This window comes from Barbus barbus (assembly GCF_936440315.1).
Source record: "Barbus barbus genome assembly, chromosome: 39".
NCBI classification, from domain to species: Eukaryota; Metazoa; Chordata; class Actinopteri; order Cypriniformes; family Cyprinidae; genus Barbus; species Barbus barbus.
Window position 1 is genome coordinate 16,793,116 of NC_136717.1, and position 14,931 is coordinate 16,808,046.

General features: G+C 38.4%; 2 protein-coding genes across 2 annotated transcripts in view; both read right to left on the minus strand.

Annotated features, from left to right (window-relative positions):
- The window catches only part of ube2h (ubiquitin-conjugating enzyme E2H), a 29,345-nt gene extending 19,937 nt beyond the window's left edge, over window positions 1–9,408 (minus strand). The window contains exon 1 of the mRNA XM_079399377.1: window positions 9,113–9,408. Within this exon, the coding sequence (XP_079255503.1) occupies window positions 9,113–9,165 (53 nt within the window). The 5' untranslated portion in view covers window positions 9,166–9,408. The remainder of the gene's footprint in view (window positions 1–9,112) is intronic.
- A 345-nt stretch (window positions 9,409–9,753) lies between these two features.
- Window positions 9,754–13,755, minus strand: zc3hc1 (zinc finger, C3HC-type containing 1). The gene is made up of 10 exons (XM_079398643.1): window positions 13,593–13,755; window positions 12,901–13,003; window positions 12,494–12,644; window positions 12,327–12,410; window positions 12,123–12,250; window positions 11,896–12,044; window positions 11,551–11,803; window positions 11,205–11,408; window positions 10,665–10,877; window positions 9,754–10,574 (listed from the first exon to the last, which is right to left on the minus strand). Exons 1-10 carry the CDS (start codon window positions 13,724–13,726, stop codon window positions 10,503–10,505), a joined length of 1,491 nt encoding a protein of 496 aa, XP_079254769.1. The 5' UTR covers window positions 13,727–13,755; the 3' UTR covers window positions 9,754–10,502.
- Between the last annotated feature and the right edge of the window lie 1,176 nt (window positions 13,756–14,931).

Genomic DNA, 14,931 nt, shown 5'->3' on the forward strand with positions numbered 1-14,931 from the left:
CATACCGTGCCCTCTAAATAAGTGGAGCTGTTGTAAAATAGTGCTCTGGGCAGTGACATACGTGCGTGTCATTTCACACAGGGTCATGTAAAGACCTGGAGTTCAAATCCTGAACGGACCATAATAATGCTTTCTGTTGGTAATACTGGAGAACAAAGAGCTAGATGCGTTTGCTCAATCTAACAGCATACAGCCTGAACATATCAAGGGTTTGGAGTCAAGCGGATTGCAATTTTGACCCTTTAACTAAAAACTTCCACAATAGATTTGGCAATTATAGAACTTTGATTATCTGAAGAAAACAAATTTATGCTAGACATGATTTATTTTTTTGCATCAGAATTTTTATTGTTAACTAAAACTATTTAAAATAGATTTAGTTAAGATAAAATAGAAACAAAAAAAAAATAGAATTGTTGCCAATTAATTGAAGTAAAAAAATACTCAAACCAAAACAAATTAAAGCTAAATAGAATTAAATTATAAAAATAAAGGCAGATTCAACATGGTAATAAATACTATAATAGTATATAAACAATACATAAATAACACTCTCTCGCACATGATTTTCTCTGTTGTAAATTTAAGGACAGGAAATGACATCACGGAACCTGACATGGCTCACATTTTCTGCAGTTAAAATGGTTTCAGATGTGCAAGACTGTAGCAATAGTCTCTTGCAGAAACCAATATCATGGGACTCGACAAACCTTCCCTTTTAATCTAACACCGGCAGCGGAGTTCATTACTGTTCTGATTCATTTGAGGTGTGCTTTATTGTTCACTGCAGGGGAAATGATTGCTACTTGGAATCAGCGTTACTTTTTCCTGAAAGCCATTTTCAGAATGACCACACACATTCTGGTCTCCTTCTAACAACCAAACTATTCATAAAACACAATCCTAAAGAAACACTACAAAATCCCATAAACCCAACAAGCACATACGGCACAGCATCAAGGTTGAGCGGCCCGTGATTTGCAAGCATGTTGAGGTGAAGTATTCTGATCTACTGTAGCGCAGGATCCAAATCTGTTTTGATTTTACTATGTACCAAAGCAGCTAACCTCCCTTCTGAAATCACAAGTTTCTTATTCCGAGTGGAATGTTGCAATCTGAAGCGCTCTGTTAGGATGAAAACTCTGATCCCAGAGGGCTGAACATAGTCTGTGAATACTGATGGAGAAAAAGAGACGAGGAAAGAAAAGCCTCAACACACTTTACATATCAATGCCTGGCTCAGCCCGCGCAGTTCAAAGGCAGCAAAATCCAAATTGAAATGCCCTTGTGTATAAAACATCAACCTGTGCATTGCCGCGTATGACCCGGGACTGTTTGTTGGCATACAGTGTACAACTCAACTGCATTTCCACAAAGAACACAAAATTAAGCACGACTTGTACTTTCAGAGCTAAAATAGAGTTTCTAAACAGAGCTGTGACTTTGACTAAACATGTATTTCATGCTAACGACTAATAAATGAGGCCATAAAGTTTACAGTTGAGGCATCACAAGGCTACGCTGCTATTATGAGTTACAGAATCTCCTGCGAGAGCTCTTGATCTCTTTCCTGCTCTCTTAGGGCCAGCTCCTGAGAACACACAAACCAGCCAAACACCACCTCTTGCCAGAACCTCAATCACATGCTGCGGCCAAGTGGACCCTGCTCTTATTTCCTCAGACAAACAGCAACAAAACAGAGTGCCACAATGAGCTTTCATCAATGTTAGGCTGTCTGATGCTGCTTAAAATGCTTAATTCATCCCTCGGCACACTGACCCGCATTGCATTTAAAAGTATTTCGTAAAAAAGTATTTTATTTACAATGCTACTTTTTCTAAGAGTAAAAAATGGTCTAATCTTATGCTATGAATTTTTATCATAATAATTACACATACAATGCTAATGTTAAAGGCTGTAGAGACTATATACAATTTGAAATTCATGCATTTAATTTTTATTAAAGAATTATTAATAAGACGTTATCTGGTCATAACAATAATTACTAATATAACGATCTAATAAGTATGATCAGGCAGCAATGATGGGTTTTTTTTTCTTATTGAGTTGTCTCTTTAATCTTCATCTCTATAATATTTTTTTTCTCAGGTTTTTTTGGCTGCTCCAAACTGGTTTCTGTGGGTTGAAAAGGGCAGGGTCCATCAGCATGCAACACACCATGGCTCAAGCAACCATATCACCTGAAACATCCTGCACCGGCATGATAAAGCGCCTATGCACTCAGCTGATTACACCACGACTCGTACAAATGCAATACCTCAAACTTCTCCGTCAGATAAGGGCACCAAAACTTGACATACATTATACATTAGTAGAGCAAGACAGTCTAATATAGGTCACAAAGATATTCATATACATCAAAGCTGATCTGATTATCTAGTTTCACCGTAGCGATTACATCTGTTTATCTGCAGCATTTAGATTTGATCTAACAGATAATCGTTGTGTTTTGGACCGTTGTAAAACACAACCCTTCTATTCTCAACAGGGAAAAAAAAGCGCAGACGCGGCGCAGCCCCAAACATCATCAGACAAAGAGAGGAACTTCCGTCCATCTGTTTTCAGCCCGAGGTTGGCCATGCGTGGAGGAAACTGCAGTGTTATTGTGGGATTACAGAGGGCCTCAAATCTCCCACTGTCAAGGGGCAGACGCATCCACGACCCGACCGTTTGCCCTCCCTGTCCGTCAAACCCACTGTAACAGAAACAATCCTTTACAGTCAATAAACTCATCTACTTTTAGACTCTTGTAGATAAATTGAGCTCGCATACAGAAACACTGGGTAAAGCTATAGAAATTATACGCTTTTGGCATAGAAACTGAAACAAGATTTTATACAAAAATTTAAATTACATCCTAATTTACCTACTCACCCTCACACTGCTCAAAAACCATTAAGAGATGTTTAGCAGAATGTTCAGGCTACTATTTTCCATACAATCAATGCAAATCTCCACAAAAAGACAAATGAATGAATGACAATAAATAAACAAATAAATAAAATTAATATAAAAATTGTTTATATAACGTGTGTACTGTGTATATTTATTATGTATAAAGACACACATACAGTATATATTTTGAAAATTTGACATGCATTTACATGTATATATTTATATTCATATCATTTATATTATATACAAATATATAACATTTAAATATACATGCATGTGTATTTATACATGTATAATAAATATACACAGCATGCACACACATATTATGTACACAAAACTTTTATTGTGGATGCGATTAATCACGATTAATCATTGCCCAGCACTGAAAAATATAAAAATAATTCTAATTAAAAAATAATTTCTCTACTAGCCATATCAATTAATTACTCTAAAGCCATATCAGATAGTGAATGAATATTTATTATTGGGTTTGCAGATTTGTGTTTATGGTTTTATCAAAAACAACTTGCAGTTCATTCAAGCTACAAGTCTACATTTGATCAATAAACACATTCCCTGGGAATTAAACCTTTGATGCTGACATTGCTAGCGTCATGCTCTACCAGTGGAGCTACAGTATATCAATGCTTGGTAAACCTGACACCAAGCGTCAACCTCTCAGAGCCATTTCACTTCAACACGCACATTCGAACAGAAAAAACAGATGCGAATGATGGGGAATATCGTTCAGTAGCACCCGTCAGACAGGTACGAATACAGCAGCAGTGCAGTCATAAGACTCCATGGGCATATGAAAGCAGGCTGGGGCAGGCCGGATGTCAGGTCGTGCACAAAGAGGCCGATCGCACCAGATAAAGCCCTCGACTGGTCTTACACGCCAGGACCTCTGCCTCAGCACCACAGGGATCTGATACACTCCACCAAGCACAGGGGGCATTTCTAATGTCCCTGGTTTTCCATGCTGGCAAGGGCCCCGGAAAACTTTTGCTGCTCCCTGGATCTTTCCTCAATGTAGCGGAGCCGAACAATGGATGCTGGTACACTAGGAAACCCCTCCCCCTCGCCGCCACATACATGGCGCTGAGGTGTTATGACAAACCTCCAGGCCGACAACATGACTGAAACGCAGCATTTTAACAACCAACAGCCTTACAGGGGAATTCATACCGCTGAGCTCACTTCCATTAACAAATCCTGTTTACAAACAGCTACGCCTAGGCATCTCAGAGAAAGTGGGATTGCGTAATCATCTTTATAACTAACAGTCAATCTCTTTATTTTTCCTGTGTAAAATCACTTATGTGGCCTTTGTTTGCTCATCTGAAGACTTGGCAGTCAAACAAGTGGATAGAAACGCAAAGCATTCCTGAAGGAGACTTGCTTTCAGTTTATAATCCTCTACTTGTTTCTTAGTATTCAAGATTAAAGAAGGACAACACAATAGGAACACCTAGATATTTTATGTGTATGTAGGAGCTGGCAGTGATGCCAGTGGCCATTATGCAGACTATTAAACGGCCCTAAATGCTGTTATTTGCCAAACAATTGCTCACAGTGGAAGCAAATTTACAATAATCCAGCACAAAAGTCCCGTTTACAGATCAACAAGTTGTGCAAAAAAAAAATAATAAAATAGCAAGTAGTCATGGATCTGCTGCATTTGTGTTAAGAGCATATATACAATGCTCGAACCTGGCACAAGTCATCAAATCAAAAAGGTTATGCCTTCTGAATGCTGAACTTAACATGATACCATGTTCTAACCATGTATAAATGCTTCCAGTACATAATTTGTCCGTCCATATTGAAAGTTTTGATATTTAATACGTCATGTGAAGTAGAAGTTTGAGCTAATGAGACTGTACTGTGGGAAGGGCTACTCGGCATGACACTACACTATATCTAATGACTGTTGAGACAAATTGAATATAAGAGACTTTAATCATGACTTGTTCAGATTCAGTGTGTGTTATATATTTCTATAGAGACAGTGACAATAAAACTAAAAAAAAAAAAAAAGGTTATTTAAAAATAAATTTTCTGAAGAAAAGTTGCTTATCTCTGCAAAATTGCATGTGGTTGCTAATGTGTTCTGAATAGTTTTTAAGAGCATTGCGAGGGTGTTTGCTGGGAGGTTCCTTAATTACTCTACCATTTACTTTTTTACCTTACTAGTGTGTTTTTAACATTTCAATTTCAGTTGAAGTTTTGTAAAATGTATATATGGACAGACAGAAAAAGACTATAACCGCATACATAAACCTTAGTCTTAAAAGGAGATTTTTTCTGTTTAGTCATTCAGCAAGCGGAAGTCATATTTCACATGATAAATCATGTTCATAGCACAAATAGTGTACAATAGTTTAGTAATGTTTTACCAAAATTAAAAAAATATATATTTTGTAAACTAGGCCAAATTTCAAGCACAAAGAAATCTATGTAGATCAAAATAATAATAGCGATAAGATTAGTTAAACTCTGATGTGTCCAGTGAAATCTTAGTAATGACTTAGCTGTCATAATGACAAATCATTACACTCAGTAGGAAAACTGACCTTGCTAACTAGAGCACTCTGGTTACAGTTGGTCTAGCTAATCAGATCAAGACGTGGTTTGGCAAAGTGAGAAAAAAAACATGAGATAAGAACCACTAGAGCTCAGTCCACACTGATTAAATCAGGAGGTCTTCGAGTTCCAGATAAATAAATTCAAAAGACCTACATCTCTCAGTGAACAGACGATAGGCTAAATGAGAAGTGCAACAGATGTTACACAACATACTGACATTATGCTATTCCATGCTGCCCTGTCAAAGCCAACAGCCAGCTTTGACCTGTTCGAACATGTTCAGAAGTATCTGGTGATGTCAAAGACGGGTCATCATCTCTCTCTCTCGAGCTTAGGAAGTGCTTAAGGCAGCTCGGCACAGCGAGGTCATTCTGACATTCATTTTGTGAATTCCCAGTTGAGCATGCTCCAGATCCGCAGCTCTCTGGTGCCTGCAGCAAATTACAGAGCGTGGATCGCAGTGTCCGATCATAACAGCAACTCTCTCTCTGAACGGCCCTGCTGCTTGCCCTTCATAAGGTGTGCATTTCAGAAGGATAATGCAGAAAACAACTTATGCATGGAAAGCTCCACATCCCAGTTGCAAACACTTGTCCCAAGGAACAGGAGGCACTTTGGAAACCTGCTCCCAGTTGTCACATGTCTGTCAGTTTCCCCTAAAGGGAATTGGGTATTTAAGTTGTGTTTTCTCATGGCTGTTTTCTCAGTGTGTATCCTGGGGGAGGGTGGGCTTCTTTGCATGCGTTTTGCTATGACAGAAATGTGACAGTCCACCCACCATATTGTTGCATAGCTGTCCTAGATTCCGTTAATAAATTCTCACGACAGAGCTAATTTAAATGTGACAAAAATCCCCAAACTGAGTAGTTTTGAGTGATTAGGCTCCTCTCACCTGCCGTTAATAAGTTAGCCAACAGGTAGTCCAGCCAGACAGGCTGGACAATTAAAGTGGCCTTGTTCTCCTAGTGAAAGGTTTGTGGGAGTCAGCTGACCAAAATAATACAGGAAGCTAAATTACATCATTACTGTAATTATCTGTGTGTGTGTATTCCACCTCCGAACTTCCTTTAAATACTTTAAGAGGAAACTTTTAGGTCAAATACTTGCCACCTGCTTGAAGGGCTGTAAAAAAGTTGCCCCTGCCATCAGCTGTTTTCGGAAATTAAAGCCCTTCAACTTTAACCTCTACCCTCGGCTCCAGAAGTGTTTTTTCTGAACTAATAGCAATACCAAACAAGTTTCCTTGTGTGCTATTGGTTTATAAACAGATGACTCCACCCCCAAACTCATAGGGCCACAACAATGCCAGTCCACTTTTTTTTAGCTCCCTTGTTTCCATAAGTATTTCCCCCCATTCATTTTATACCTCAAGTATTATAAAAAAAAATCCTTTTTGAAAAACTACAAGGTGAATCTCAACATTATAAACGTTGATTTGAAGCATATAAGTATTTAAATTAAAGTACTTAGCTTTAATGAGGGAAAGAACTACAATCCCAAGAAGCACTGCAAATGACATAATCAAGATGATAAATTACTATATAGCTTAAAGGTGTTGTTTATAGAAATAATTTATGTTTATTATAAAATATGCATGTTATGCATCCAAAAATGTAAGTCATTTGAGAGTGCAGGAGACTGACATATGTCATTCGCAGTGCTTCATGGGAGTGGGCGGTTCTTTTGGCGTGATTAGCTTCTGATAGGTGGAGATTTCTCTGAAGAATGATGGATAATGTAGGTTTTCTGCTGCTGAACACAATCAGTTAAAAATGTGTTCAAATAATGCGGATTTATGGCTTCAACAACCCAGAGTTGGGTTTGGACGTCCTGAGTTCGAGTCCCGGCTTGCAGACTTTTCCCAATCTCTCTCCCACTTCACCTCCTATAAAGTCCTATCCTAATAAAGGCAAAAATGCCAAAATACTTAAATATATAAATAATATTTACTTTTAGAACTCGGCTGTTGCACTCCATTGGTCGCTGGTCACTTATACAAACAGCAATGCTTTGACAGCATCACAGACCTACACGTTTCACACTTTTTTAGAGAAATTAACCTAATAATAGCCCAATGATAAGGAGTATGTTTAACATCGGAAAAACATACACTTCAGCTTTAACTAGGAAATACTGTCACTCAACTCACTGTTTAATCCCACCTACCTGCAGTTTCCGGGTAGTAACAGACTGGCCAATCATAAGGCTAGTTCTTACAAAAACATAACGAGACATTCCCACAGCCTTTCAGGACTTTACAAAGCGTTTCATAATTTACTTAATATGTAGACGTCGTAATATACATAAGACAAGCACTAAACAGCTCTGACGATAGTCAGAAGCAAGACAATTTTCTTGAGCTTTAAAGCAAACAAATAAGTTATATGCGGGTTTCTTTTGTTTAAAACAGCTCGACATGACTGCACTTCATAAATGATCAACCAAGCGTTTAAAAGACCTACAGAACATGACAGCACAGCCAAACCACTTTAGGAAAAATGCATGTTACACGCATAATAGCCATGGTACAGACGAAAAACAACCCCACAAAACTTTTGCTGTTTGTCAGTTATGTCATTATAAACTAAAGGGATTCTTATGGACTGGTGACAGAGACAAACGTCCACACCCAACCACTGTAGCAATAACACAACTTCCCATGTTCTCAAAAGCTTTCAAATCAAAAAAGATGGTAAATACAGGCTACATTTCCTGTCAAAACATTTAACCCCAAACCAGAACATTCGATCTTAACAAAAGCCAGAAAAACAAAATGGATTCTCCATGCAAAAGAAAAACACATTCGGACAGAAAAATAAAATGAGGCCGACTGTGAAGTTTATGTCGTTTGTGATTTGTTGTTATTTAAAGAGCACGTCAAAACGTCTGTTTAAATCCACAATCTGTATGTGAGGCTCTCCTTGTTTTCGTGTAACGTTAATATAAATTAAAATATCTTGAAAGGCTAACAAACGTCTGTTTTGATTATAAAACCGCAACAAAAACAATCAACAAATAAATAAATAACAGGCTTGTGAGGTTGTGCTAGCTCGCTAGCAGGCCAAATGCACAGTAACATTCACTATTTTGGTCAAAAACACGTCTAGTTTTGTCAGATGTCATATAACGTTAAATATCGATATCCGATCGGTATCTATAAAAAAATGTGTTTAAATCCTGTGGATGTCAAGCGCTGGTGTGGATTTGAAGAGAAAAGCGATGACAAAACACCCAAAGGACACAGAGCAACATATCTGCTATAAATAATCCTCAACATTTCTGCCTTTGATCGCTGACAACGAACAAATCCCGTCGAGAAAAATCTGATTTCTAGGTCGAGTTGTGCTATTTGAGAAATGAACGTTTATGAATCTTGGCTTTGTTTCTGGCCGCACTGACAACCATCAAAACACTTTTGTCGTCAAAAGCTGATCACCATCCAATAAACCATTATACTGGTTTTGACAACTGTTTTTCAGACCAGACGGGCGCCCAGAATGGTTTTAAAGCAGTAGGAGATGCGTTTTAGGGCTGTTTTCGTGAATATTGGAGGTATTTGACGACTAGAGCGTTACAGTAATTGTGTTGTTTATATTTTAAAGGATACAGTTTCACCACGTCGGTGTCCATTCGTCTTTTTCCCGGACTTGGAGACGACATCTTTATACACTCCTCTTTCCGATGACCGAAGCTCGAATCTTCTGCGACTGATTCTCGATCCCTTGGCCTCTACCGAAACTGTATATTTCTGCACATTGGCATACGGCAAGCTGTCTTTCCGAGAGTTTTCGCCCTCCACTTTCTGTCCGCAGCGGATAGCACTGGTAGTCCTCTGCCCGCACTGCTCTTTCTCACAGCTATCTATCCCTCCGCCGATGACCTCACGTCTGCGCGACGAAAGGTGTCCCCCTCCTTCTATGCGGTGTTTGGGGCTACGTCATAAACAGCGGACAACTCACATTTGTAGTATATGCGTAAAATTGTAGTTCTTCTACTCTAGGGTGACAGTTGGGGTAATGACCTTTGTTATGAAGGCTCTTGTGCTTTACCGAACATATTTAATTTGTATTTATGTGTATTTGTTTTAATGGTTTTAATGATCAATTTTGGCACTAAATAAATATGAGAAGGCATTTCCTCTCTTTTTTTTTTAAAGGAACTAATAATATAGCATTTTACAAGCCATAGGAGTCAAAGGTTAAAAAGATGGAGTATCCCTTTAAGGCACTATAATGAAGACATACATAGTGAAAACCAGCAAAACGAAAATGTTTATTAATTTTAGGCAGACATGCACAAGAACAACATGCATGATGCACTACAAGCAGCACTTCCAGAGAAAGTGAAAATCAAAAAGCAAAATCATTTACATTGGCACTCTTTTCTACATACTATTTCAGCTGGCATGTGGGTAAAATACGGTAAAGGTGATAAACATCTTAAAAAAATGAGAGAGAAAAACGTTGTTCAGCCCATTCACATTTATGGAAGTAAATATAATATACCTACTTATACAATGCAGAAAACACACACAAACCTGAAAACACTGGTTCTCCTCAGCTAAAATATTATGTGAAAAGCATTGATACAACTAACATGTCTTCCAGTGTAGTTCTTGGAGCTTCACTAAAGCTTCCCCTAAATTTAGGCTAAAACTCTATGAAGCCTTATTTTGATGTTAATGAGAGGTAAAAAGCATTGGTCACCAGTCTTTTGATGTTCTAATGCCGACTCGACAGGCCCAGATTCCAAAACAGTGGGGTAAAGTTAAAATTTCTGAGAAGAACTCTGCCGGGCTTTCCTGATCCAAGCCAAGGTCTTTCAGCACAGGCTGCTTGTTCCGTGTGGATTTACTGTCCCTTTCCCAACCAAACCCAAGTGTAAACAAGACTCACTTGATCAAGAAACACTCTGAAAACCACTGTCATTGTTACAAAGGACAGCGTACCACTATGATAACAATCACCAGGGTTTCCCAGTCCACCTTCTGAAACAACTTACTGGGATGTGGGAGATACCTGCCACTGTCGGAATATCGCGAACACCCTTTTTGATTTGTCATGAGGACCCTGGATCAAAACAAAACAAAACAAAACAGGGCATTAGAGTGATAAAAATGATTGCTTTGGCAAAATACAGAGTTGATGTATTTGGTTCACCTGAGATGGACTGGCCCCCACTGGACTGAGGCTTCTCTTCATGTATAAGAACAGAGTAAGTGCTGCTTTCCAACCTGGCTGAGGGAGCTCAGCCTCACAGCCAACAAAGACAGAACCATCTAGATTGCCCCCCTCTCTTTCCACACTCACCCAAGGACACCAGTCTCTGTGCTGAGCTACTGGGTCAAACACATTTCTGTGCATGGGCCCTTCCTATAACAGAAAAACAAAACAGGCTTTAGTGCTTAGATATGGTGTGTAAAATTTAATAGTGTTTGTCCAGGAAGGTAACAAATAAAATGTAGTAATATTATATCGTTCAATAGTAATAATAACTTTATACACAGTAATCATAGTAAAAGACCCTGTGTGTGTATAAAATAAATAGATTACATACTGAGTTATGCTGACAAACAAAATGTATTTAATAATATAATATCATTCTACAATCATAATAATAGTAATACTATAGCAAAATATTATTATTATAATAGTAGTTATTATTACTATATTTAAAAAATAATTATAGATTGTCCTTACAGGGCCACTGGCAGAGGAGAGACGTGGCCGTTTTGTCTTTCGTTGTGGACTGGAGGGCACATCCAGAGCCAGGTTATCTCCTTGGCCCCTCCTGCGAGTCATGGGTCTCTTGCCCCTGGACAGAGGGCTGGGAATCTCCTCATGTGGGATAGGCGAGTCCCTGCTTCTGGCGCGGTTGACCAGTGGGGATGGTGTACTCTCCATCTATATTCATGTTGACATAGTTTAGATGGTTATGATTGAAGAACATCAATGGAATATAATGAACACTACCAGATTTATCTAGAAAGTATACAATTAAAACTTTTCCTATATCCAGATGTACTGTATAATGTCAAAGACCCACCTGCTCAGAGCGTGTGGAGTCTTGACTACGCAGCTTCATGCGACATGGAGTGGGGGACTGGGATGGTGAGGGGGGCATCCCCTTTTCCCCACTTGTGCCTTGAGATGGAATCAAGGTGGTAGTAGATGTTGGAGACTGCGGAGGGTTTTCGCTCTCTGAAACGGTCTCCATTTGATAGAAGTTCCACATTCCTACCTTTCTCATGCAGTAAGAACAAGTGAGGATGGGCAGATTCATAGCGTGGAGCGATGGACTAAACGGAAAAACAGCAAAGAGTTAGGTGAAACAAAAGTTTAGCAGAAAATCTGCCAAGATTGCATTAAAGGTCACCGGTTGGATGTTTACCTGGCCGCCCAACCACAAAGAGCTATGATACATGCTGCCACCTGTACAGAGAGTGGATCTGTTGAGACCTTAGAAGGAGAACCACCCTGTTTCACATGCTCATCTTCAATCAGCTGTAGGAGGACACTTATTACATCTTCAGTCAAGGTCTGTGAAAAAAAATAAAATAAAATATGAGTGCACAGAAGAATTATTCTTGGACATCCCTTTAAAATAGGACATCATACCATGGCTTTTAGTTGCTCTGGCTTCATAGCAGGTAACTGCTGTTCTAGAAGGCAAGCACTCTTGTAACGGTCTAGAAAGGCAGTGAGTAATACCGTAGGCTCATTAATTGGAACCATCCAGAAGCGATCTGGAAAACAAACAACACTGTTGATTAGCTATGTCTGATTAAGATTTCATACAGACTAGTAGACCTCTCAAGATACCTGGACATGGAAAATCTGGCCAGGAACAGAATTTCTCATGTTGCGTTTGAAGCTGCTGTAGCAACTCGGAAATCCGTCCTTCATCTAAAAAAGGAAAAATTAATAAGTGAATGTTTGCAGATATAAAATATGGCTTCACTCTGGAATATAAATGGTCCAAAACTAACATTTCTGGAAGTCCAAGGTTGCTTGGATTGATGCACAGAGGAAAGCCTGGCAACTAGAACACTTCAGCATGTCACAGTCTACATTGATCCAGCCGTACCGCGCACATCTGAGAGGTGAGAGCACACGGGGCTTTCCGGCCCATTTTAGACAGTAGTTATGTTAAGGATGAATTTGCAAAAGCAATAAATGAGTGACCAGTATCTTTTCTTCCTTATTTTGAATTATACCCAAGTGAAAAAATGTGGGAGAGTTGAATCAAAATCATCTAGATGTGTGATGCAACATTTTGAAATCAATGAAGAATCAATGGGCTGAGTTTATGATTAATCTATACCAGGAATTCTATTTATTATGCAACACAAACTGGTTGCAAGCTTCTCACATCAAGCAACACTCAAAAGGATATTGAGTAGGATTCCACTCTGTTGAAAAATGCTTCTTTGTTTGCTGCCTCACAAGGAGCTTTCCCAAGGCCATTTGGAGACAGTGTGTTTGGATCCTGCTGTGAACTGAGATATGGGGATGAAAGTCAATCAGCCTAGTTATGTTATGCATAAACTATATGCCACCAATGTTCCCGTTAATCCATATTTTCCAGGCATAAATGGAATCTAAGTGCCTTTGCAGCACTTATTTAATTCTAACAGGAAAAAACATGCATGCATTAGTACAAAAACATCCATCAATCGTGCATTACTCTGCAGAAAAATACGTTTTAAGATTTTAATTTGGAACAAAATGGTAGACCAGGTCCAACTACCATGCTTCAAAAGCCAGCTTGATGAGCTGGCAGCTGGTTTATTGCTGGTTTAAGAAGGTCTATCAGCTAGAAACCAGCTATAGGTTGACAGGTAACGTGGTTTGTTTCTTTAGCTGGATGATTTCCCAAGACTTACAAGCAGTGTGCATAAGTTAATGTTTATTTTGGATCATCTCCCATGTTCCAAAACACATCTACCATTTAAGTTCTATTTTCCACCAGGGTTTACAGTAAAAACTTATTCGTTTGCTAAATTGTTCACGGCCCCTGCCCTGTTTTCTTCGCACACATTCTCACCTTTTTGCAACTTTTTTTTCTCATTATAGCGGAGCTCTTACCAATTTAACACGTTGTCTTCCGAAGCGACCCCTTCGTTAAGAAGTTCTCGCACTTTCAGGGGAGATACGAGTGGAGATTTGCTTTGTTTTTCGCCGTTTTCTGGGCGATTTGCACGGCTGCCGAGCGCCGCCATGTTCGGTGTTTGTCTCTAAACCCTCCCGCTGCAAGATATCAATTATCAACATTTTTACACAGTTCCGCCCTCTCCACAGCTCAAATGTACCGTGGTAACCGTTTAGGACAGTTTCTGTCATTTTGCTAAATTTCTTATTTTGATGACAGTGATTCCTAACACAAAAATAATAATAGTTTCATCGTTGTAACAGTTTCTTCAGCACTTTTTTTTTGTTTTGTTTTCATATAAACATTGTTCCTCTCATTAACATCTTAGTTATGTTCATCAGAGACAAATAAATACAAAATTATACGGATTAACCACATATACAGTTTGTAAATATGGGGATTGAATTATGAATTATTTGTTAGAAGGCTTATTACATTCATTTGATACAAACAGGTGCCTAGATAACATCAGTTTATGAAAGAGACATTTGTTTTTCTGTAGTCAGTCCAACTCATTGTGATATAGATACTTTCAGCTGCGATACAAGCTTGTTGGCTCTTGAGTTGAGCCGGGAACAAAAATAACCACACCAAGACATGTTTCATATTGGTGTTTGACAGATGAAGTAGAAGAGTGAATGAAACAGCCTCTTTGGCATTCAATGGTAGAAAGTGCTATCAGACTGCAGTTTGTGTTGTGAAAAGTCCCTTCTCAAATATAGGCCTATCTAAGCTGTTCTCAATATGCAAAATTATTTAGCAAGTACATTTTTAAAAAATGTTTGTGTGCAATTAAATCATCTTGTTGTGATATATACAAATTAATAATATGACCCTGGAAATGCAGTCCTTCTCTAAATATTAAAAGAGAGAGATGAAAATTTAAGTACAAGTCACACTTAAGTAAAAAAAAAAAATGCCTTGAGCAGTTCACTTAAGACTTTACTAGTGAACAATAAGTCTTGCAGAAAATATACTTTTATTGCTTATATAAATGTGAGTCTCTCATTTCTTCGTCAAATTCTTATTAACTGACCATTTATAACAACATGAACCAACTTGACATGACATTTAGTATTATATACTGATGTTTTTCTAAATCTAAAATATCAAAATATAGTTTATGCAACAAGCTACAGCAATTTTTAGGATTGAACATTTTTGGGTCAGCTTGAAGTATTTAGACCAAATTTATCAAAATTGTACAACTCAAAACACCCAGCATTACATTGTTTTTATTTCTCGGCTTAAAGTTAGACGTTTATTATGAAGACT

Bases quoted from the DNA above. Each gene is read 5' to 3' on its own strand.
- zc3hc1 (XM_079398643.1), bottom strand. From the start codon at position 13,726: ATGGCGGCGCTCGGCAGCCGTGCAAATCGCCCAGAAAACGGCGAAAAA. The intron at 12,251-12,326 runs GTATCTTGAGAG...TTTGTTTTCCAG, and splicing joins GCCAGATTTTCCATGTCCAG to ATCGCTTCTGGATGGTTCCA. The intron at 12,045-12,122 runs GTATGATGTCCT...TTTTTTTCACAG, and splicing joins CAGAGCAACTAAAAGCCATG to ACCTTGACTGAAGATGTAAT.